The sequence below is a fragment of the Zalophus californianus genome, chromosome 5 (genome assembly GCF_009762305.2).
Source record: "Zalophus californianus isolate mZalCal1 chromosome 5, mZalCal1.pri.v2, whole genome shotgun sequence".
Taxonomy (NCBI): Eukaryota; Metazoa; Chordata; class Mammalia; order Carnivora; family Otariidae; genus Zalophus; species Zalophus californianus.
Genome location: NC_045599.1, coordinates 150,445,250 through 150,470,996, shown reverse-complemented (window position 1 = coordinate 150,470,996; position 25,747 = coordinate 150,445,250). Strand labels below are relative to the sequence as shown.

At 44.5% G+C, this 25,747-nt stretch overlaps 1 protein-coding gene across 1 annotated transcript in view; it reads left to right on the top strand.

The window, feature by feature from the left end:
• The window catches only part of ADAMTS16 (ADAM metallopeptidase with thrombospondin type 1 motif 16), a 141,994-nt gene that overhangs the window by 3,979 nt on the left and 112,268 nt on the right, over nucleotides 1-25,747 (top strand). The window contains exon 3 of the mRNA XM_027606029.2: nucleotides 2,402-2,727. Coding sequence (XP_027461830.1) covers nucleotides 2,402-2,727 — 326 coding nt within the window. The remainder of the gene's footprint in view (nucleotides 1-2,401; nucleotides 2,728-25,747) is intronic.

Genomic DNA, 25,747 nt, shown 5'->3' with positions numbered 1-25,747 from the left:
GACTTTCCTTTAAGTTTGGCAGAGCTGGTCACTGAAAAGTAAAATACATAAAGTTATAGTGAAACAAGTCCTTTTAAAAACAAAATTAAAATATGCAAATCTCATCCTTCATCATTATTTTACTCTTATCTGTGCTCTTGAGTTATTTGCATTAATAGTTTCTGTGTGTGGGAGATACTGCGTATGTACTCATGTGTTACTGGGTATCTCTTCTGCGCTCCGCGTGGAGTGACATCACCTTGGTGCTGGAGATCAGCCACGGTGGGAAATCTTACACCAGGGGAATTGGCAAATGCAGTAAAGCAGACCGTTTATTCTTTCCCCTCAGATAGCTGGTTGTCTAACATTTATCAACAGGATGCTGTGTGTGTTTATGTAAAAGAGCCTTATCAGTCACTATTTTGAGAGTAGATACTGTATGTCCCCTCCAGATAAAGGATGCATGTTATATGTCCTCCAAAACAAAGGTCATAAGAATCTGGCTTATATCATCTGGAAACAATTTGATTTTTTTAAGTGGTAATCATGTGTTTATGTGCAGTAAATGTGCTGATTAGGCAGTGTTTGGAAGTGTCCACAGCCTCTGTTGGAATAGACACAGACTTGGGGTGAGGGGGAGAGCATCCCGGGGGCAGGGTGAAAGGGGCAACACCTCCACTTGGACCAACCTCCCCGCTTGGTCCAGGAGGCTGGCGATGTGGAAGGCAGCGGGGAGAACCTGAGGTAGAAAGGTGTGCACACTTCACTTGTCTCGGAGTGGCCCAGGACAGCCTGCAGCCGCATCCTTACACCAGACGACCAAATCCCTGACTTGTTTCCCCTTTCTCCTGTCATTGCACACAGTTGAACCAGATTTTTTTTTTTATTTTCTCGGTTTCCTAAGTAAAATAAGAGACAGGCCCAATAAAGTTTGCCCTCTGGGACACAAATCCTCTGCTTCAACATAGATTTTGATGGTTAGTGGTCCTGTGATCTGCTATAACCCACTGCCGGTGACCCTCTGGGTACCTGTTGATCCCTGAGTGGCAGGGCCAGGCCCCTGCGGTCGGAAATCAAAGCCCTTGCCCGGAGGAGACAGCCTCCTTGGGGTTGCTGAGGTCAGAACTGATCGTTGGGTTATCCTGTCACTGCATCGAGTTGACTGCTGGCCTTGGACACACACCTTGCCACTGGCTTCAGCATGGGGGGCTCCAGGCAGGTCCTCACCATCTGCACCCTCTCTCTCTCTCCCACCCCACCACGTGCCATTTCTGACCGGTGCCAGATGCCTACTCTGTTTGAGTGTGACCTCTCCCTGTCCCTGACGGCACAGGGACCCATGGACCGACACCTGCACTGAAACAGATTGGTTGTGAAGAAAACCTCATTTTTCCAGAAAAAATAATTACCCAAATTCTGCTTGCTTCTGACCAAAGGCCATCTCTGTGTTTTATCTTACGGCTCCAAGAAGAATGTCCCACTCGCACTAAAGCAGAAAAGAGTCCCAGTTATGAGACTTTCACAGCCTCCTGGGTGCACATTTTATAATGAAAGGAGCTGCAAAGCTTCCATCTATGCTTTCCACAGAGAGGGCCACACTGTGACATTGTCGGCCCCTGATGCCCCACAGGCCTGTGTGAGTGCCCTGAAAGCAGAAAGCCCCTTTCTTCACATTTCAAAAAATTATGTATTTGAATGTGTTTTAGGCTGCATACTATGATTCGGAGTGGGCAGAAGACCATGGTGCACATTGGGGAAGACCCTGGGTGGTGAACTCTGATGTCGTGCCAAGAACTCAGGCCAGTGAAAGGGTGGACAGCAGTATGCAGTGGGAGCAGACCGTATAGGAAACGTTAGCATCTGGAATATGTCTGCATATGATTTGTAGGATTCCTTGATTTAAAAATTAACTGCTAAAATATTAACAAAGAGTAGCCATCATAGTTGTCTTTTTAACTGCTTTCTGATAAATTGTTGGTATTTTGAAGCTAAAATTTCTTGTCAGCTCAATGTAGATTTTTATAAAAGCGAGCATGGCTAAAGAATATTTAGAAGCATAAATGATTACATGTTATCATGGGTGCAAAGTAAACTTTATGAAATGTAATCCTAAAAGTCCATTTTCGGTTTTCTTTGGTCTGTGATTCGTTTTTCCTTTGGAGTGCCGTAGATTTTGCTGGATTGGGAATAACATATTATGGGGCAGCAGAGACTTCTCTCAAGGCCACTTTGAAGATTTTCCCTCCTGATTATGATTGTTCACATCCCACGTTATGGATTTGAGGTTGGCTCGATGCTGAAATTTCCTCCCATCATTTTTATTGGGTGGAAGTGTCCTCTGGCAATAAATTATATTCCAGGACTGCCTGATTCTTTTCAGAATCCTGAATTTACTCAGCCACACCTTCTCTTTGTCTTTCAGAATATGACCTGGTGTCTCCCTATGAGGTTGACCACAATGGAGACTATGTGTCCCACGAAATCACACACCCTCAAAGGAGGAAGAGAGCACTGGCCCAGCTCGGGGTGGAGTCTCTCCACCTTCGGCTGAAGGGCCTCAGGCACGACTTCCACATGGAGCTGAAAGCTTCCAACAACCTGATGGCTCCCGGCTTTATGGTGCAGACACTGGGGAAGGGAGGTACTAAGTCCGTGCACACCTTCCCACCTGAGGATTTCTGTTTCTATCAAGGCTCCTTACGATCCCACAAAAACTCCTCGGTGGCTCTCTCAACATGCAAAGGTTTGGTGAGTACAGCTCGGGTGCGGATGGTGTGTGATAGGGGACAGGGCGCTGTTTCCCTTGAGAGATTGTAGCTGGTTCCACTATTATGGCAGGACACGTTTCTTTGGTCTGTGAAAGCGGGAGGAAATCGCCAAGTAATACGGTCTACAATATGTCATCCTTTGGCACACTTGGCAGTAGAAGCACGTGCCCAGACTTCTGTTGTTGTTTTACAAGAACCAGGGAAGAGCACGCCAGTGTGAAAATCGTACTTCAGACTCATGGCCAGGTCTGACGTCGAGAACTTCCCAGGGGCCGCTTCCACCATAACTTACTGGTCCATTGCCAGCGCTGCAGAGATGTCTTCATTCCAAATAGAACAACAGTACAAAACCGAAGGGCCGGGGGATTATTTGATCCGATGCTTGGAAGCACTTTACTTCTGCCATTCTGTTGAGGATCACATGCTTACAGAATAGGGCCTTCGTTCCAAATGCCGTGATGAAACCATGGCCCGGCAGTCCAAGTCTTCCTGGACCAATGATTCTGTAGCACTTTCCCCATTTTCTTAGTATCTGATGTAGACACTGAACATCACTTGAATGCTTCTGGTGGTCCCCTTTGCTGGGACCTTACAGGGAGGATCGTCTGGCCCCATTGAGAAGATACCTGCATCCCTCAGGCTGCCCCAAGCCGAAATCTCAGTGCCTTGTCTTTTAATTTTCTTAAAATATTTCCATATTTTTAGGGAAGAAAACCTTAGCAGATACTTAGAGTCTTGAGTACATTAATCATTCGGACACAGATGAGCAAGACATGACTTAGGTAGCTGAGCAAAAGTGTGTGGCCAAAATATTTTAAGGTCTTGACCATAGTAAAGGTTTGGCAAACAGGTTTTTAAATATTTATTACATTTCTAGAAAATGCTTTTAAGTCTGTCTTAAATTTTTTTCCCTCTTTGGAAAAAGTGAAGTCAGACTCTGCATCTTATAAGGATTTTGCGCAAGTGTGTGTGGATACTAGATGCTGAAGTGGCATTTGTAACCAGTCCCTTCAAATACTACATATATGCACATACTAAATCCCGTTAAATATTTTCAAAAAATACTAACGCCTGCTTTGCGTTTGGAATGGCTTGACTCCACGCCTCCCCTAACTTGTGAAGGGCTTTTGATTGGACAATGGCTACCACAGGGATTTCCCAAGGATAAGGTGGTGGGTGTTTGGCGTAAGTTTTAGGATTGAAGACAGTGGGGCTGATTTCTTCCGTGTTCTCCCAAGGACAGATCTTCCTTAACGAAAAGGCTAGAACTCTTCATGTAATTCACTAAAGGAAGAGATCTCTTCTTTGGCTTTCTTTCACAAAGGCTCAGACCGGAAATGGAAGCCAGCTGTGTGGTAGGGAGGTATGTCATGACTTCGGAGCTAGTAGCCTTGGATTTGTTTGTGGAGATTGGGCGAGGTGCTTCCCCCTAACCCAGCAGGGTGCAGGTTTAGTGATGCCCTGGGTCTCCGTGAGCCCAGCCTCTCCCGATGGCTGAGCCCTGCTCTGGAGTCGTCCCATGAGCAGAGCTGACTGGCAGCAGCTTGAGATTTCTGGTTCTCTTTGATCTCCATGGGCGTTAGCGGCACAATTGTAAGTGACAACTACGTGTGAGATAAAGAAGTGAAAGTGAGCAAAGACTCCTCTGAATCATGAACCCTGGAATTTAATATTCTGGTCACTGGAATAGAAATCTGTATGCTTTCCTCATTAATCTTGCAAATACGTTAAATCCAACTTCACTGATTATTTTGTCTGTAGGTGATCATGGCGGAAATGACCTCAACCAGACTTATGAGTGTGGGGTCCAGGGGCATTTGCCATATGACAGGACAAATCAGAAACATTTTGAAGAATAAAAAGGGAGGATAAGAAGTCATCTTTCATTAGCCAGATAATAATAACTATTGAATGGGATCATCCCTCAAGTGGCTGCCAAGTCTGTTCTTTCTTTCCTGACGGATATCTATCCCATTGCTCATCTTTCAAATCTCTTCGAGTGTGATGAAAAATGGCATGTTTTTATATTAGAGGACAGCTCCTTTTTTGTTCTTCTTACTGTTCTTGGGTTGTTGGTTTTTTTTTTTTTTTTTTTTTTTTGATTTAATTAAAGTCCCAGGTTGATCTCAGTTAAGCTTTTGCTTCCCCCCTCGGTGTTTCTGGTTGACCCAGCTACTCACCGGCCATCAGGTGCCAGTAGAATTCTAATAAGATCCCTGGGAGGGGAGAAAAGAAAATCTATATTATATTCTTCTCCTGGTTTTACCTACGGTATGGGACTATCACCTGAAAGCTAAAATATATTGCTTAACTAAGAGTTTAATGACTTCAGGTAGAGACCATGCTTGACAATTGTGAGACAATGCAGTTTCCAATCTGATAGATAGTTTTCTCACCTGGTTCTCAGCTTTTGTGTTTTGGAGCACTTTGCCATCATTCTCTAAAAACGGATTTGAGGAAAACCATCAAAGTTAAGAGCTGATCGCCTTATTTATAGTAAATAAATACTCTCGACAAAGTAAAATGAGTGTTTTCCTGAGGGTCTCGTGAATAATAAATGCACTTCAGATCCGTGTTGTGTGATGAGAGAGGCAGGGAATGGGCAGTGTCACCTCAGTGATGAAATAGGACACGTCTGGGTGCCAGGAGGGGCAGAGAGGGTGCGTCACCCTGCCTTGCTGGGAGGTGGCAGCATCCACATATGGTTTTGGGGTAGTTTTGTCCAAGCTGAATCCTGACAGTAGAATTGGGGTGTGATGCCTGCTGGAGAAATAGACTGCCCCAGGAAAGACTGCTAATATCTGTCAAGGTCGTGGAATTCTCCACTGCACTATCTGTAAGCCCTAGAAAGACCTCTAAAGTCATCCTAATATTGCCACCGAGTACCTTGACTCAAAATATCTCGTATTTCGGGGCGCCTGGGTGGCTCAGTTGGTTCAGCGACTGCCTTCGGCTCAGGTCATGATCCTTGAGTCCTGGGACGGCATCCCACATCGGGCTCCCTGCTCGGCGGGGAGTCTGCTTCTCCCTCTGACCCTCTTCCCTCTCGTGCTCTCTATCCCTCATTCTCTCTCTCTCAAATAAATAAATAAAATCTTAAACAAATATTTCATATTTCATTAAATACGGTTATTAAAAAAAGCCGTGTGTATAATTCTTATGTCTCTACCTAATTGACATCACAGGTCTTTTGTGATCACCAGGCATAGGCATGTGAAGGCGTGTCACACAGCAGGTGCCTTTCCTGAATGACCACGCCAGTGACAGTGTGGGAAACAGCAATGGTCAGGACAGTAGCAGAAGGAGCGACCCTAATTTATGGAGGATTTTGTGCCACATGCTTGGCTAACATTTGTTATGTTAGCTTATGTTAGCTTAGCCTAATGGCCGTGCTAACAGCTAGGTACTATTTAAAAAAAAAAAAAAACAAAAAAAACAGCTTTTTTGATATGTAGTTCATACATCATAGAGATTTCCCCTGTTGGAAATGTATAATTTAGTGGTTTATACTGTATTTCCAGAGTTGTACAAGCCTCACCACACCTAATCTGAGACTCTGCATCACCCCAGAAGGAAACCCCTGGCAGTCCCCATTCCCCCAAGCCCCATCAGTCCTAGACCCCACTAATTTAACTCTCTGTCTCTATAGATTTGCCTAACTTGGTAATTTCTCATAAAGGGAAGCATACAACTTGTGGTCCTCGGTGACTGGCTTCTTTCACTTAGTATAATGTGTTCGTGTTTCGTTCACGTTGTAACATGTATCAAAACTTCACTATTTTTATTGCTAAATATACCACATTTTTTATGTATCCTTTCAGCAGTTGATGGATATTACTGTCTGGGCTCCTTTTGGTTCTTGTGACTAACACTACTATTTGTGTACAAGTTCTAGCGTAGACATGCGTTTCATTTCTCTTGTGTTTATACCTAGGAATGTAATTGCTGCCTCCTATGGCAATTCTACTGTAGCATTATTGTAGCATTTTGAGGAATTTCCCGACTGTTCTGCGTTAGCTCTCCCATTTCGTACCCTCCCAGCAACGTGTGAGGGTTCTGATTTCTCCTCCTTCCGGCTCTCCCGGTGAGTATGAAGTGGTGTCTCATTGTGGCTTTGAGTGGCTGGATAGAGATCATTGGACGGCAGTTTGGTTGTTTTTATTCTTGTTTTTGTTTAGTTCGTGGTTTTTCCTTCCAGCACTTTGACGATGTCATCCTACTGTCTCTTCAGCCCTATTGTTTCTCTCGAGAAGTCTGCTGCTTATCTCACTGCAGTTTTATTGTGCATAGGAGCTGGGGGGTTTTTTATGGTTGTTTCAAGATTTTCTTTGTGTCTTCATCTTTCGGCATTTTTGCTGTGATGTGTATGTAGGGTGTGGATATCTTGTGTCCACTCCGTGGTACTCTCATTATGCATATATTGGCGTGCTTAATGCTGTACACATTTCTCGGAGGCTCCACTCATTTTCCTTCATTTGCTTTTTCTTCTGTGCACTTCAAATTGCAACATCTTTACCAGTTTATCTTCAAATCCCCTGATTCTCTGCTGGCAGTTCAAATCTATTAAGTTTCTCTGGTAAAGTTTTCATTTGGGATATTATCCTTTTTAACTCCAGAATTTCCATTTGGTTATTTTTGTAATTTCCCTTATTCTGTATTTCATAAGTCATTGTCATTAGGCCTTGCTTTAATCCTTTAGACATAGTTCTCTTTGGTTCCATGAACATATTTGTAACAGTTGCTTTGACATCGTTGTCTACCAAGCCCCACATCTGGGTCCTCTCAGAAGCAGTTTCTGTGCCTGTGTGTTTTCATGTGTAGGGGTCACACTTTTCTGTTTCTTTGCATTTCTCATAATTTTCTGCTAGAAATTGAGCTCCAGAGAGAACATATTGTATCACCTCTATAGACACTGGCCACACTGTGCCTCTCCAGGGCTCGACCTTATCCTGTGAGTGGAGCTCTGGATGAGGATGTTGGTGCCTGCTCTTCTCTCTCTTTGCTTCCTGGCCTGCAACCTGTATGTTACAGAAGAGCTGGTGTGGGGATGTTCAGGGCTCCACGCTGAGCCTGGAGTAGAGCTTCCATCCTAAGAGTAGGGGCCGCCTGTAGAAGGCAAACCAGTTCTCATGGCCATGCCTGCCTGGTATAGAGCTTCTGCAGTATAGAACTAAGGAGAGGAGAGATGCTGGTGGCTTGTGACTGCTTCTATGGAAACAGTTCTAGAATGGACGTTGGGGCAACAGGGAGCCCTTGTCTTCTTGGCTGCACATGTCTGGAGTAGAGCTCTGTCATATTGACTGGGGACAGGGTGAGTAGGTGACTAGACCATGGCTCAGATGCCACCAAATTTCCCCATATTTCCAAGTTTAAATTAAATTCAGTAGCTGATTCTCCACTTTTTATGACCTTAGGGAATTTTATAGAAACTTTAAATGGCTTGGCTCTGTGTGTGTGTGTGTGTGTGTGTGTGCGCGCGCGCACGCGTGTGTGTGTGTGGTTTTTGAGCAATTAAATGATCATTTCACTGGAGAGCAGATCTACCTCATCCCTCACACTTCCATTTGGGAAGTCAGTCTCCAGCCGGTGCTATTATTAACACATTTTACAGATCATTGCCCAAGACCACTTTATTTTCCCCATTTTACAGATGAATCCCAAGATAATTCTTAAAAGAGTAGGATTTGTGCCTAGGTAGCCTGACTCAAGAACCAGCACTTCAAACCATAGAATAGTTTTGCTTCCCAAGATCACCAGGCTATAGCTGCCCTACAGGGACCCGCAAGATCACTTATGTGAATTTTCATGGCATTATCTTTGAATGCTCCCATAGGGGTCATGATTTTCTCATTTGTTTTCCAGTTCAGTGCCACCTTCCTCAGCATGTAGTCCTCTCAGAGCTTAGGATCCCCATTTATACTGTAGCAGGGGCCTCTTTTAAAATATATATGGATTCATCCCGTAATTATTTATTTACAGATTTGTTTGTAAGCGCTTCAGAAAACCTTGTTTCCTTTGTCTTTGTTTCCCCAAGTTCCTATTAACATAAATCATATTTTTTGCTTGCAACAAATGCTTGTATTTCAAATTTACAAAAACATACTATATTTTCTCAACCTCTGTTTTGAGGTATAAATAACTATACAATTAAGTTTAGACTTCATTTCATCTGATTTCTTTCCATGGCTAATGCCAAACACCCTGAATTTTCTGTTGAAGCTCATAGTTTACTCAGAAATGTTTTTTAAAGATTTTATTTATTTATTTATTTATTTGAGAGAGAGAAAGAATGAGCAGGGGGAGGGGCAGAGGGGGAGAGAGAGAGAGAAGCAGACTCCCTGTTGGGCAGGGAGCCTGATGCGGGGCTCGATCCCAGGGCCCTGGGATCATGACCTGAGCCGAAGGCAGACGCTTAACGACTGAGCCACGCAGGCACCCCCAGAAATGGTTTTCTCAATAAGGTTTCTGATGAACTATTTTTAAAAACTTCCATTACTCAGTACTGTTAATAAGCCTCCTTTAGATATGTATGCTGTTGCATATGACAGGATTAGATCTTCTCAATGGATTTTATGCAAGCTGTGTACTTGGATTATCACTTTAGCTCCCCCCCCCGCCAAAGAGTATCGAGTCTGTCAATTACCCTTGGCACCAAAATCTGTGTGAAATTTTGCTCCTCTTACAGCATTGTGTCTGTTAAAGCTTTAACACATAGCCTACATATCACTTCTCCTAAAATCTAATTATTCTCTTGTTTTCAGCAATGTTGGAAAACTTATAAATGCAACAGTTCTCACGTGTGTTTAAGAATTCCCTCCCTTGGTTGGAGACTTACTCGGGGCCCTGGTTTGAACTGTCCTAGGTTTGATTCCCAACCTCAGACTCCAGGGATTCTCTGGAAACTCCAGTCATCGAGAGTTTTTCTACAGCACTCAATAAATCCTAGGAAACTGTCTGAAATATTGCCAGACTTTTAACTGACTTTGAAAAATGTTCTGGAGCCAGTAAAATAAAGCAGGAGCAGAAGGGAAAAACCAACATAGGCATGGTCAGAAGAGTTAATAAGAGTTCTTAGGAGCAGTGTCCCAATCTGAGAAGGCTGGGGATGGCATAACCAGGTTGAAAATATGTCAGTCTTGGGAGGCATGTAATAAAATTGTAGAGAAACTAAGGCTTTTAGAGGAAGTAGGGCCAAAGTTGGTAGTTACTAGGAAATTTATATGTGAGTGTGGGGAGGCAAAGGAAAGCACTGGATAATTACATATGTTTCTGCTAGTTCCTTAAGAATAAGTACAGTACAGGGTGCCTGGGTGGCTCAGTCGGTTAAGCATCCAACCTTTGATTTCAGATCGGGTCATGATCTCAGGATCGTGAGATTAAGCCCCATGTTGGGCTCCACACCTAGCAAGGGGCCTGATCAAGGTAACATTTAGATAATCTTTTACACTTGAGGTGACCACAGATTTTTTCTATTAGCTTACCGTTCATTGTAAACACGAATGAGATGGTTAGAGGAATTTAATTATAGAATCTATAATTTTGCTCCACTTCCCTTTTTTTCCAGGTGATGAGCCTGAGCTTCAGGGGCGTGCAGTTGACATGGCCAGTATTGCAAGGCCAGGTGGATTGAGACAGGTGTAGGACCCCTGTGTTCAGATTCTCTGTTTGGTGATGTTTTCACTGAACACACTGGATGCTATTACTTGTTCACATACTGGGGAACCGATTGAAGGAGTGTGAATGTTGGAATCTGTGCCAGAGATTTTACAAATAGAGTAAATGGGTCTTTGGTCTGGAGATCTGGGCCAGGTAGCAGTGGGTAGAGGAGAGATGGCAGGCTTCCCTTCTGCTTGGTCCTCAGTACTCCGGACGTCTCTTATCAGGAGGCAGATGCACCAAGGACAGCCCTCATACGGACACTCTTGGTCAGTAGAATATCTGCTGAAAGGATCATCGGAAGGTGCTCATGTCCACAACCAGTGGAGCAGGATTTTCTGCATGGGCCTGCCTGAGACAGCCAAATGGGTCTCTTTGGGGAAGCAGGGACATGATCCCTGTGGTCTTTTCCTCTGGGGAATCTTCCAAGTCTAGGATTCTCTATACCTGAAGCCTGCTTTTGTAGGCAGTGACTATTCAAGGCTACGTCCAGTCCCGTCCAGAGAGTAAAAGAGGAGGCCAGATGAAACCATGCTCTGTAAAGCAGGATTCTTCTTGCCTGAGGTTCAACCGTAGCAGGATGGTCATTTTCTTCTTAAACGTCATTTTCCCTGACCCACACATCTAAAATTGCCTACTGTCCCCCCTCCACACATCCTTCTTAGGCTCTCCCCTGCTGTGTGTGTGTTTTTGTTTTTTGTTTTGTTTTTTTTGTATTTATTGTTATCTGTATCAGTCATGGTCCAGTTAGGACACAGACACCACACAACTTGAAAAGAGAGAATTAATGCAATGCATGAAATAGGTATTAACTGAAAAATTAAAAACAGAATACGAAAGCTTTACAAGATAGCAAATGCAGGAAGCAGCTACAGCCCCCGGGGCTGAGGCAACAGAGTGAAGTCTTGGTTATTATAATTTAACTGCTTCAGCTGGGCTCAAACTCCCGAGTAGGATCTCCCCAGCTGGTGGGACTCCTGAGGGGGCAAGCCGTGGGTTCTTCAAGTAAACTGGAGACTGGAACAGGCTGCTTCTGCCCGGTGAAGTGGGCTGACAGGTCAAGAAGCAGACAGGAGGTCCCCATGGGGTAGATAGGTCCACGGGGGGCAGGCAGGAAATCCACGGGGACAGGCAGGAAGTCCGGGGGCGGGGGTCAAGAAGTCCATAGAAGGCAGGTAGGAAGTCCACAGGGGGCAGGCAGGAAGAACACGTGGAGGGGGACAGATAGGAAGTCCACGGAGGGGGGCAGGAAGTCCACATAAGGCAGGTAGGAAGTCCACAGGGGTCAGGCAGAAGTCCACGGGGTGGGGGGGAGGCAGGCAGGATGTCCACATGGGGCAGGGGGGCAGGCAGAAAGTCCACGGGGATGGGTAGGCAGTCCACAAGGGTCAGGCAGGAAGTCCACAGGGGGCAGACAGGAAGTCCACAGAGGGCAGACAGGAAGTCCACGGTGGGAGGGTGGGGGAGACAGGCAAGAAGTCCGCGGCGGGGAGGCAGGCGGTCCACGTGGGGCAGGCAAGAAGTCCAGGCGGTGGGGGGGAGGGCGGCAGGAAGTCCACGGGGCAGAGAGGAGGTCCTGTGGGGTAGGGGCAGACAGGAAGGCCACATGGGGGCAGGCAGGAGGTCCACGGGGGTGTGTGGGGGCAGACAGGAAGGCCACATGGGGCCAGGCAGGAGGTCCACGGGGGTGTGGGGGGGCAGACAGGAAGGCCACATGGGGCCAGGCAGGAGGTCCACGGGGGTGTGTGGGGGCAGACAGGAAGGCCACATGGGGCCAGGCAGGAGGTCCACGGGGGTGTGTGGGGGCAGACAGGAAGTCCACAGGGGGGCAGGCAGGAGGTCCACGGGGGTGTGTGGGGGCAGACAGGAAGTCCACAGGGGGCAGACAGAAGGTGGGGGGCAGAGAGGAGGCCCAAGGGGGGCAGACAAGAAGGTACAAGTTCTTCCACCTTCTTCAGTCTGTCCAGTCCTTGACTGTGTGGTCTGAGATTAGAGGCGGAGAGCGAGCAGGTGGCAAAGCAGAAGTGGGATTTATAGAGTTCTATCCTCAACATCACAAAGCACAGTTTATTTTTTTTCTTTTAAGATTTTATTTATTTGACAGAGAGAGACACAGCGAGAGAGGGAACACAAGCAGGGGGAGTGGGAGAGGGAGAAGCAGGCTTCCCGCCGAGCAGGGAGCCCAATGTGGGGCTCCATCCCAGGACCCTGATATCATGATCTGAGCCCAAGGCAGACGCTTAAGGACTGAGCCACCCAGGCGCCCACAAAGCAGCGTTTAAAAGGGGAGTGGGAGCTAAGGATAATTTCTACATACTAAGCAAGCTGTCTACTATGCTAAATATTGAGAATGTAGCAGGAATTCATGAATTTTTCTTGCTTTATCCCCAGCATTATCAGTCGTGCATGGCATATAGTAAAGCCCTCAAAAGTTTATTCGATGAATGAGAAATATTTTGGTGACAAAACAGTTCTGGTGCTTTACAGAAACCATTGCACAGCCACTGATCTGGAGGAGAGAAAAATGGAGACTCAAAAGTAAAACAGTAGGGACATGGCAGCCCTGTCTAGGGAAAGACTGGACCTTAAGGACTAGACCTCACCTGGCCTGGAAGCAGGCTTATTCCTGGTGGGGATGAAGATGTCGGACCCAGTACGTGCACACATTCCTTCCCTGCGGTGGACTGTGCCTGCCCTGGTTCACTGATCTGACGAAAATGAAGTCTCTCGTGTTGTTTGCCTGGAGCCTGAAGAAGCATGTCTCCTCAGGAGGCTTGAAGGTTGTCTTTCAGGACTTCTTATACAGGAATAAATTGGGACTCAGGGGCTTGTGTGTGCACGTGTGGGTGTGTGTTTTCAGGGTCCCTGTGAATCACTCTTGAACGAGAGATTACTGTATCATCGTCTACAGGCCTGAGGCCAGACTCTGTAGCAAAGTGAGTTTATACACTCTGTGGAGTCATGTTCTTGCTCACATGGGACAGTAGGCCACCCTCAGTAGTCCTGACCCTACTCTCAGGTTCCTTTAGTCTCAGAACTCCTGTGGAAACCACCGGAAACGTTTGCTCTTCTGTTGATACTGTTTCCCTGTTCTTCCAGGTATGTATCATTTTTATTGATTTTGATTCCTCTGTCTACTGACAGTGATCATCCTTTGTCCTTTTTTAAACATATTTTTCCTGCAATACTTTTCCTGCAAAGCGTTTTTTAGAGGCTTTTCTGCTTATAGAAATACTGCCCCCTACTTAAGAGTTTATTTTTATGTTTTTAGGAAAAACAGCATGTGTTTTAAAGACATGAAATCAAGTAAATCCAGTATTTTAAAATCGTGAAAACAGTATTAATTTCATATTCTCTTTCCAGTAATTTCTGTGAAATTATAGGAAACCTAAATAAAAATATCTCATTTGCAAATTCACAGTCTGAAGACATGTAGGCAGGATTCTTATTTTTCCTTAGTAGTAGATGGACATATCCAATAAGGTATATATTGTCAATATATTTTAAAAGTTACCAGTTTTAAAACAAAAATTAAATTAAACTAAGACAAAAGTAAAAAAAAGATCCATATGGTGTTACTCACCAGATTTATAGTGATGCTGAAATGGTTGGCTGCCTTTAGTTTAAAAATGGTACTAAAATAACAGGTAGTTTCAGTAGGCAATGATGTGATACATCCAATCATCCCAATTTTCTGTCATTGAGTAATTGTATCTTCAACCCTTAAGACATTAGAAATTTGGAGCAAAACATTTAAAATGAAATGTAGTTTGAGACACTGGTGATTTATTTTAATTATGCAAAGTCTGTGGAAAATATTTGCCTGGAAGACCTTAAGGTCATTTCATTTCATCATATATTACATTTCCATCTGAGTATATTGTATCTTTTTTTTCCTAGGAGAAAAAGCAGGCACTTTTTTTTTTTTCATGTGATAAAGCCACATTTAAGTTCACGGTTGTTGGAACCCTTTCATGACCTCCAGCACCCAGCAGTGTTCATGGCCCGTGGAAACAATTGGATGGATGGGTAGACAGGTGGGTGGATGGGTGGATGAATGAAAATGATAGATGGTTGGATGGATGGATGGATGAATGGACAGATAAATAGATGGAGGGTGGATGATGGATGGTAGATGAACAGATGGATGGAGAAATGGGTAGATGTTTGGATGGAGAAATGGATGGATGGATGGATGAGGGATGGATGGATGGGTGGATGGATGGACAGATAAATGGATGGATGGTGGATGGTAGATGACCACATAGATGGATAAATGGATGAATGGGTGGATAGTTGGATGATGGATGGATGGATGGATGGATGAAAAGTCCTTGCTTTAGATACTAGTTCCATCTATGCTGGAGAGAGTTCCTGTATCGAGAGAGAAGGTGCAGTGACTGTGAAAAGCTCTATCTAGAAATGGTTCTAAGTTGATTTTGGAAGGCATGCATTTCCCAAACAATCACCACATGGATCCAAGCCTGTCTCTCAGGGTCCTGGGAACATACTTCCACAGCAAGGAAGAGAATAATGCCAGTGCTGTTCACCTCACATGGTCTCAGGAAAGGCCCCCTGCGAGTGAGCACTTTTCCAGGCCTACCCATATGAGTAACTTCTCTCATGACAGAATCTCTAAACAAATTTTAAATAAGAAACATTGCAGTATATTTGGGTGATAGGATATGATATGACTTGTATAAAGTACAATTCAAAAAACATTGGGTTTGTCTACCTCTTAGCTTTTTATACCTTATTGCGTGAACATAGGGACATAATTGTGTCTCTGTGTCTTGGACACATGTCTTTAGTTATCAGGCTTATGACGAGGGGGGATTACCTGTTGCACATGAGGATTTCTGAGGAACAGTATTCTTAAGCCACCTTGAATCCTTCACAAAATGTGATGCAGCGGACTTATTCTGTATGAACTTTTAGGGATGAATTTTTGGCACTTACCATAAAATAAAAATATTCCATTTCTACTCTGTTAAGTTAGTTGAGATAAATTAAATATTCAGCATTTAAGCATTAAGCATTTAAAAAATTGCAGTCCTGAACGAAGCCAGTCAGTAAGCACTGGAACACTTACAGTTTGAAGGCTGTGGTAATCCTCCTGGGAAGCAAATGAGCAAAAGAACACAAACTGTCTACATGTGAGGAAAGATCTCTATTTAGACAGACATTCAAACAAGAAACAGAATAAAATGACTGCTTAAGATAACCAAATTGGAAACATAGTGAAAAAACATGGCCATTGGAGTCACAGAGGTATTGTTCACTTGGAATTTCTCACATTTACTAGCCCAAAGGCTCAGTACTCTGCCCTTCCTTAATTTATGAATAACACCGTTGTCACCGGGTTGCAGGAAGATGGGGTGAGACACTCTTTGCATCAAAGCCCCCAGCACGCAGCTCAGAGCTTGGTGCACAGTAGGAGCTGAGCATAATCTTTTCTCCTCAGCATCCCCCCCTTACTCCACTAGGAAATGTGGTTACAAACCTAACGAGCAACTAACTGCCCACGTTGCAGTGCAAGCAGGTTCGAGTCAGGTTGGAGATGGAGTTACACTGACCTTCAGTGAAGCCCCACAGATGAAACGGGAATAGAATCAGAATATATTTCATTTACACTTGGAGCCTTTTGGGTGATTTATTGAAAGCACTTGGGATGATAAAAAGACGTATCATTTGAGCAAGCGATTTAAAATGCAAGAGTGTAGTTGATGCAATTTTTAGAAGCATGGGTTATGCCCACACATTTATGTTGTCCTTTCTCAATACCTGGGAGATTACTTAGTGCTTAATAAAGTATCATAAATGAGGAAAGTGCCCAGAATAGCTGACATTTTGCCTCTGCATTCCCCCTGCAGCAGCCAAAGGAGCCATAAACCTTGTTTTATTTGCAGAGATGATCTCTCACTAAAGCTGAGCCAGTTTTGACTATTCCTAATGCAGGTCCTCATTAGGTAATAAAACGAAGAATGATGTACTGCAGAATAATAAGCCAGAAGAGAAGCTAGGCTACTTTACAGCTCAGTTCCGCGACCAGCTGAGATGTGCATGTGTGTGTGCAAGATTTGGGAGAGTACATAGTGAACGTGTAAATATATACGCGCTGTGCTGAGTAACCGAGCCATATGCAGAAACGTAAGCCATTGCATGTTCCTTCTGAGGGTCAATACTATAAGGTAACCTTTCCTTTACCATTCGGTATCGTTATTCTGAATTTTGAATATTGCTTTGGTACATAATTATGTTTACTATATAAAAACTTTCCTTGGTCTAATATCAATCATAATGTCCTACCTCTGCCTCCAGTAATCCAGTCTGTTATCCACTGGGGAGCAGCTTATGGGCTTATTCATTCTAATAAAATTGAGCTTACCAATCCCCAACACTTGCAAGTTCCCTGTTGTCAACCCTCTGAAAGGATAGTGATAACGTGCATCACGTTTTTCTCTACCAGAGGAAGAACTAGAGCTGCTTGGTTTATGAGATTTTCAGCTAATGCCCACATATTTGAAATGTGCTCCAGTCTAGTGTCTTGGAAGAACGGAATCCCCAGGTTATAGGGGTTGCAGGAACTTTGTGGGGCAGCAGTTTTCTTTGTATTTTGGTTCTAAATACAGGCTGGATCATGCAAAAGTTTACATTTCCATTTGCTAATGAAAACCCTCCTTACATTTATTTAAAAACTTAAAACCCCAGCTTCACCGCAGGGTGAAGGGTCCCATATGTGCACCCGGGGCTGAGAACTGGCCAACCCAGCTTCAGCCTCCCGGGAAGGTTCAGTGTCCCTGGGAAGTCCGTGCCTCTAGGTGTATAGGGAACGCACAGGGCGTGACCTGATGTGGGCACTGATGTCTTAAAATGTGATGCATATCAGTAAGGATAATTTGACGATGTCACAGATTGCAATTTAGTAAAAGTGTCTTAAGGCCCATAGCCTAAAATTAAATTGTTGAGAGGCAGTCCTTGGTTACATATAAACCAGTGAATTACGTTCAAGTTGTATACATATATTGTAATAAAAGTGCTATGTATGCGGTAACAAGATCAGGAGCGAGTGTCCGTTCCATCCAACGTCTGAATCAAACCAGGAGGGCCAAGCGTATGAGTTACATTCTGAGATGGTATCACGTTCTGTTGTATCCTTTGCAAATTAATCCTCTCATCTGGCAATTATTCACAGCTCAGATTTCATTGTCAGCCCGTGTGCTGTGAAATGGATTCGGTTTAGAGACTTTCAAGAGGTCATTTTTGTTTGATCTTGGTTTCAAAGTCAACCACAACCAACTTCTGCTTTCTCTGGCTTCAGCCCTATTATCTGCCCTTTGTCAAATGTGTGGCTGTCGGGCTCTTGCAGGGGATGGAGCGGCCGAGACTCCGCTGTTGTGGACACAGGGTACATGTGGGCAGCCTTGTAGAGTCCATCAGCATAACACGCAGTTTGTTCTTATATTTGGGAAAACAGAGAGACCTAGAAGTATCAAAGAGTCTGGCTGCCATTGCCATCATGTTTAGTTGGGCGCTCTGGGGGGAATTCCTGTTATGATGAGCACAGTTACCCAGTGAGCACGGGGCTATAATTCACCTTCCATCCACACATTCCTCCCACTCTCTTGTCAAGTTAATCATCTTCTATCCCAGATGTTCAGCTTGTGCCCAGACAGTAGCCTCTGGTAATATTTTTTGTCTCATGGGAAAAACAAACACATCCTTAGGCTTTGACTTGGCTGGTGGTTCTTGGGGAATGGTAGTTCCTCTGTTCCTGGTAAGCAGACGGCATGGGGCACAGGGAGGCTTTCACGCAAACACGGTATATCGCACTGTTTTTCTTTTCTGGCCTACCCATTGCTTTTCTCCAACTCCTAAACCAGAGGTTGGGAAAAATTGGAACCTGCAATTCTTCTAATACTCTGTGTACCCTGGTACCAATGTGTCGTCATTTTGAAAAGGCCTACTCACAACCTGTATTCCATGTTTGGTTCTTATGGAGCAGACACATGGTGAATTCTGCTTTCTCATAGGAACATGTATGTTAATATGTGTCAGTGATGTAATTTCATGGTTTTAAGTGAAACATGAAAGTGGACCCATTATGAGTAGGGAAGGTAACTGATAAGCACCCACTGTATGTCAGGAATTTCTGCATGTAGATTCATTGCATGCATTACTATTGCATTTCATTGTATTAACATCTGTTGAGAAGAGTTTTTATTCTCGTTTTGTATGAGGGGAGTCTGAGGATCAGACAGATTATGTAACCTCCCCAAAGCCGCTGTCCATCAAGGGTCAAAGCCTGGGTTCTGAGACATGCCCATTGGATCCCAGAACACATGATGGGCCTTCCATCCAGCACCCTTGCTCCCACACAGGGCCATTGTCTGTCTCTATCCTTGGAGTTTAATTGGTTGGGCAACATTGGATCTTGTCAGGACTAGAAGAACTTAGATGTATAGCACCTGGGTTTGATCACGTGGGTGCCAGCAATGGGAGCAGCTTGCAGTTCTCCACACTCTTGCTCGGAAAGCCATGACGCCTGAGAACTCTGGAGGGCTCATGTGTCTGTCATAGCTCGTGCTTATCAGCTCATGGGATTATATGAGTGAGCAGTAAAAAACCAGAAAGACAGACAGAGAGACATAGAACATATGCTAGAAGCATTTTTTAATCCAAAATTAATCAAGGAAGGCTACAGAAGTTGAAGATCATAAATCGTGTCTGGCTCCCTTTGTTCAGCCCGGTTCACAGCTGTTGGGCCCCATGCGTTCTTTGTGGACACGACAGCAGTATTTCTAACAGCATTATTTCCTTTCAGTGCGCTTGAGCCAAAGCCGCACGTGGAGAATCGACAGGCGTCTTCAGGAGCCTCGTGATAACAGCCGTTGCTGGCTGAGCGAGAGAGGTGATGTCTCACCTGGAAGGAACTGAGAGAACTTGTCCTGGGACATTCTCTTCTTACAGGTTCTTTTGTGAAGAAACAATATAACTTGTCAGGAATTGTTTTTGCCAATGAAATACACACACACACACGCATTCATATATACTGATTAAAAAAAAACGGGGCGCCTGGGTCGCTCAGTCGGTTAAGTGTCTGACTTCGGCTCAGGTCATGATCCTGGAGTCCCGGGATCGAGCCCCACGTCGGGCTCCCTGCTCAGCGGGGAGCCTGCTTCTCCCTCTCCCTCTGCCCCTCCCTGCTGTGCTCTCTCTGGCAAATAAATAAAATCTTTTTAAAAAAATCTCCTTTTAGAAACTTTTCAATCTGCTGGATTCGGGGGGCTGGTGGAGGTGGTAACCTGAACATGAATAACTCCACAGGCCCTGGAGCTGCCCTGTAATGACTAGGTCTGTGATCTGAGCAGGGATATTGAGGGTTTTTTGTTGTTTTTTTTTTTAAAGATTTATTTATTTATTTGAGAGAGAGAAAACGCAAACGGGGAGAGGCAGAGGGGGAAAATCTCCAGCAGACGCCCTGCTGAGCGGGGTGCCAGACATGGTGCTTGATCCCACCACCCTGAGATCATGACCTGGGCTGAAATCAAGAGTCAGATGCTCAACCGACTGAGGCACCCAGGCCCCTCCAGGAGATCTTGTGGATTGATCATCTACTGTGTTTCAAGCTCTTCTCTGTATTTTAATCACTTTTAAGCAATATCTTACACTTACACATGTGGAGTTGACCACGCCTATGAGCTTCGGCAAGTGGGTGGGGGTCTGTGGGAGAGGGGATGTGCTGGGGGGCCACGCAGTCTTCAGTCATCATCGTTTTAAGTGTATGCATTATAGTGTAAAGGAGTCAGCATGTGTCATAGGGGTCCCTGGATTATTCGGATTATTTCAAGTTTAGGGCAGTGGTATGGCCCCCATACTCTATTACCTGACTCTCAGTTTCCTTGTCCTTAGCACTAAGTTGTAAATCAACTATTTGAGAAACTCTTTGGGCAGAAACCTATTTCTAAAAGTATAGTAACAACTTCCAAGTATGTGAAAGTCAAACTGAACCATCAAGGTCACAAGTCCTTGTGAGCACAGTTATGGGACAGATAACATAGATGGGCCTCCCCTCCCTCTGGGGATACTTGGTGGAGAGAACGGAAGTGATTCCAAGTAATAGAGGAGGCTAAATTAGAAGTCACATCCACTCAATTCCCAAGAATGTAAAGATGTGATTCAAAATAGCTGCAGGATGGGCATGGTGGAGGGCACGTGAAGGGATGAGCACCGGGTGTTATACACAACTGATGAATCACTGAACACTACACCAAAAACTAATGGTGTATTGTATGTTCGCTAATTGAATTTAAATAAAAAAATAGCTGGGTTCTACTCCAGGGTCCCATGCTTAGGCGGTTGCTCGGGTTGTTTCCGTGGCCGCAGGAGAGGAGGGGAGAGTGTCCCCGAGCTTATGTGGACTTGCTGTCCCTGAGCCATAGTGGAGAGTGAGTCCTTTGCTCACTGGTTGGCAAGGGTGATGGCAGGCCAATGGTGAGGTTGAGAGAAGCCCACTGTGGTCACATGGAGGAACCGACCTAGGCCTGGTTTCTTTACATTATTGTTGTTTTTTTGTTTGTTTTGTTTTATTTTGTTACTCTGGAAGTGAGGGACCTGCCCGAGTTCTCTAGAAGTGAGTCCCTTGCAATCGTGTGATTGTATGATGATGCACTTGGAAGACCCATAGAGCAGCGTCCTCGATTCTCATAACTGATTTTGCTGTGGGGTTGCCAATGCTTTCTTTCTAAAAAAGGGAAAAAAAAGATGGTATTTGTTTCCTAAGTTCATGATAACAGCGTATTAAGAAGGCATCTAAAAAAAGACCACCTGAAGACGCGTTGCCACACTGTGTAATGATTCTACGGTTTGAGCTGACAGCCTGGAAATAGGACCGGCCGTAACCTAGTGGTCTCCTGGCGACTCTGGCACGTGTAACAGTTGCAGTCTGTGAATGGTCAGATCTGGAGTCCGTTGTAACAGGCGTTTACAGGAACTTCCTGGAAGAGCACGTGTCAAACATACAGCACGGGCCCAGGTGACCACTCCAAGCCCTGCGTTCCAACAGCTGTTATCTGCCCGAGCTTCAGGCTTGCTCCAGGGGACCCAACGGAGATTGTTGTACTTGGGATTATGTTTGACGTTTATCATTTTGCCACCAGAAAATATGGGTGTCTCATTGGGACTGGTTTGGAAATGAGGAAACTCAGGTATAACAAATTCAACACAAATTCCAACGGTATCCTAGCAAGTGGTTTATTGTACGGGAGACATCCGCCACCACGTTTTCCTGCGGGGGGCCTGTCTGTCCTGCTCGCTGAGAGCAGGGCTGCAAGTCGGGGAAACTGGATGAGCACAGGGGTAGGGGCCTTGGCCCTCCTGCCACAAGCATTGTGTGCGAATCTTCTTAAACACACAAACCCCTCCCCTAAGACCTGCTGACTCAAAGCTTCGGGAGGGGGCATGGGGTTCAGTGGGCCACTCGGAGGATTCTCGGGGACAGACGGTTTTGAAGAGCATGGCTGGATATGTGGATAATCAATCCCCCTCCCCAGCCCGTGGACCGTGTCCTCAGGGGGAGTCGGGTCTGGTCCTGTCGTGGATGGGCAGGTGGAAGGCTCCTGATTCCTTCCTTGAAGGCTGCCCATCTGGTGGCAGCGGGGGCAAGATAGGTGAACAAACAGCTGATTTCAAATCTCAGTCTCCTTTCTGAGTGGACTTGGTGAAAGAAGACAGCCAGATTCTCTCACTCAGGCTGGGGACACCCACCCTGTCCGGGGAGGAGCGGGACACGTGCCGTGCTCTTGGGCAGGTGCGGTCTCTGGCCTCATTCCTTGCTCCATGTTCCCTTGTGAGACTGGACCCTTCCGAGGGCTTCAGAGCTGTGCCGCCCTGCCTGTGAAGTCAGTGCACCCCAAGGCCTCGTCCCTCCAGAGCCTCCCACCCCGCCCCCCGCCAGAGCCCCATCACCACAGCATGATCTGCTTCCCGAATCACAGCTGTGCCTATTCTGCATGTTTCTTAGGAATGGGCTCATACAATATAGGTCATTTGCTCTGGCTCCTTGTGTTCAGCATGATGGGCGCGGACCCCGACTGTGTTCATCAGCAACCCATTCCCGTGGTAAGCGCGTGCTGTGTGTGCTTTATCCGTTCACCCGTGGATGAACATTTGGGATGTTCAAGCTCTATTTCTTTATCCCCTCAAATCCCTACCTTGCAAGTCTGTTCTGAGGGTTATTGACAATGATACGGCATCCAGTTCTTGGAACTGAGGCAGGGCCATGGTAGATGATCAATAAACAATACAGCCGATTTTAATATAATTAACAGAGATAAGATGTGACCAGCCTGGAGCCTGGAGCAGAAGGGGTGCCACTGTGAGGGATTAGATGTCCAGTTGGAGAGACAGGTACTTCCAGGGGCAGAGTCAAGTAGGGAAAACAGCTGATGCGTGGGCTCAGGGTCCGCTTGATAAGCTCGTGTCAGGATTTGCCCCGAGCCGGCAGCCCGCGGTGCAGAGCGAAGGGCGCCATCGGAGGGACTGAGTGTGTGCACAAAATGTGGCTTGTACGCCCAGGTGACGACACCCCGGGGACCCATGACGTCTAATGAGAAACACGTGTGCCCACCCTGCACCGTGACTGTGACCCACTTCTCTGACGTGATGACCCCAGCAGTGGCTGTCCAGCTCTGCTGTGACTTCCCCGCAATGCCCTTGACCTGTTGCTCTGCCCTTCCCAGCGAGCACAGAGGTTTGCACACTGCCTCCTCTCTTCTGCAGCTTCCCACACGCCACCCCAGTTCTTTAGAAACGCATACTGCCGTCTTGATTGGCAGCACTAAAATCTCTCTCTCCCCCCCTTTTTTTTTTCTTTCATGGATCACGTCTTTGGTGGTGTATCTAAAAAGTCATTGCATACTCAAGGTCATCTAGATTTTTTTTCCCCCTGGGTAATCTTCTATCAGTTTTATAGTTTTGCATTTTATAGTAAGGTCTGTAATGCATTTTGAGTTAATTTTTGCGAGAGGTTTATAGTCTGTGTCTAGAGTCATTTCTTTGCATGTGGTTGTCCAGTTGTTCTAGCACCATTTGTTGGAAGAACTGTCTTTGTTCCATTGTGTTACCTTTGCTTCTTTGCCAAAGATGCATAACTGCACTTACGTGGGTCTGTTTCTGGGCTCTCTAAGCTGTTCCATGGATGCATCTGTCTCTGCCTTCTCTAGTACCACATTGACTTGATTACTGTAGCTTTCTAGGAAGCTGTGAAGTTGCTAGGGTCAAGCCTAAAACGTTGTTCTTTCCCCTCAATATTGACTTGGGTGGTCTGGGTCTTTTGCCATGCTATATAAACTTCAGACTCAGTTTGTTGGTATTTGCAAAATAATTTGCTGGAATTTTGATTGGAGTTGCATTAAATTGTTAGGTCAAGTTGGGAAGAACTGGCACATTGCCTTTTAACTTCTTATGATTTTTTTATGTCTACTGTGTAGTTTCCCCTCATCCCCACACTGGAATTTAAACTCCAAGGAGACCGTAATATTTGTCTGTTTTGTTCATAGTTGTAGCTGGATTGTCTAGAAGAGTGTCTGGTTCATAATAGACCATTGACAAATATTCATTGAATGAACGAATGGATGGATGAATGAGTGAATGAATGAAAAACCTACTATACACTCCTTGGATGAGAAAGACTGTGAGCTTCTCCCCCCATGGAATTTAATTCATGTCTAAATGTTATACATCTCTGGAGGGGAATCTATTAGAATGTTTAATGTCTAATTAGAATGTAAAATGTTTAATGGTATTTTGGTCATATTGAGTAACAGCACTGTATTCAATGCCTTGACTCATTGACTTTGCTTAACTATTTCTTTGTGTCTTAGAAATGTACAGAAACAGATCTGAGAATTTTAGGTTGAGTTGTTCTTAGTTCAGATATTTTTGTATCAATCAAAAGTAATCAAATTAAACAGTCAATCTAAGATAACGTGTTTTGAGTATTTCAGCTGGGACCGTACTATAAAGATGTTAGTGGATGTGATTTGCAAGATTGTTCCTAACTCTATGTTATACACTATGATAGAGAAATGTTGTAGCAGCCTCTCGTGTATCTGGCAAACTAGTCTTAAAAAGTAAGCTCCCGAAGATTTGCTTATTACCAGTTGTTCTAGAATAGTTCTTTCCAGTTTTTGTGCCATAATAGAAATACCTGTGCTGTCCAATATGGTAATCACTAGTCACATGTGGTTACTGAGTAATTGTAAGACTAAAATTTTAACTTTATTTAAATTTATATTGAATACCTATATGTGGCTGTTGAGCAAATAGAGAACTGAATTTTTAATTTTATTCCATTTTAATTAAAATTTGGGGGCCACCATTTTGGACAATGCATGTATAGGTGTCCCTCTAACAGGAGCTTAAATCCTTGCAATAGATTAATCTGAAGGATCTCATAAAATTGAAAAGCACACACACACAATAGTAACAACAAATTCACTACTGAAATCTGACAGTACATGCTACAGTGACATTTAATCTCTAAAGGAAGTTTGATCCCCTATTATAAATATGTGCTATATTCCATATTATTATCTATGTTTCTGACCTTTTGCATCCTCATTGCATTTTCATGAGGTGTGCTCATTTTGTTCTAAAACCCAGATCTTGGATTATTAGAATTCTTTAGTTTAATAATCACATTTAATTCTACTATTTACCAATTCCTATATTCTGAATTTATTTATTTTTATTAGCCTTTCTAGTTTCTAGGTGATCATTCATTGCATTTTTAAAAACTTTTTGAGTGAATGCTGTTTGCTCATCTTCTTTATTCTTTTAAAGATTTTACTTAATGATTTATTTGAGAGAGAGAGAGAGCACCCATGTGAGCTGGGGGGAGAGCAGAGGGAGAGAGAGAACCTCAAGCAGACTCTGTGCTGAGCGTGGAGCCCAACTCGGGGCTCGATCCCACAACCATGAGATCATGACATGAGCCAAAATCATGAGTCTGAAGCTTAACCTACTGAGCCACCCAGTCTCCCTTTATTTTTTTATTTTTTATTTTTATATATTTATCTTCTTTATTTTTAAATAGGAAAGCATTCAGGACTTGGAATTTCTCTAAGTGCAGCATGAGTGTATCTCACCATTTCTAAAAGAACCAAGTTTTGGGTTGATTGATATTCTCTATTGATTTCCGGTTTTTAATTTCATTGATTTCTGCTCTAATTCTTATTATTTCTTTTCTTCTAATTACTTTGGGTTGAATTCTTTTTTGCTTCTTTGCTTCTCCCTCTGCTTGCAGCTACCCTTGCTTGTGCTTGCTCTCTCTCTCTCTCTCT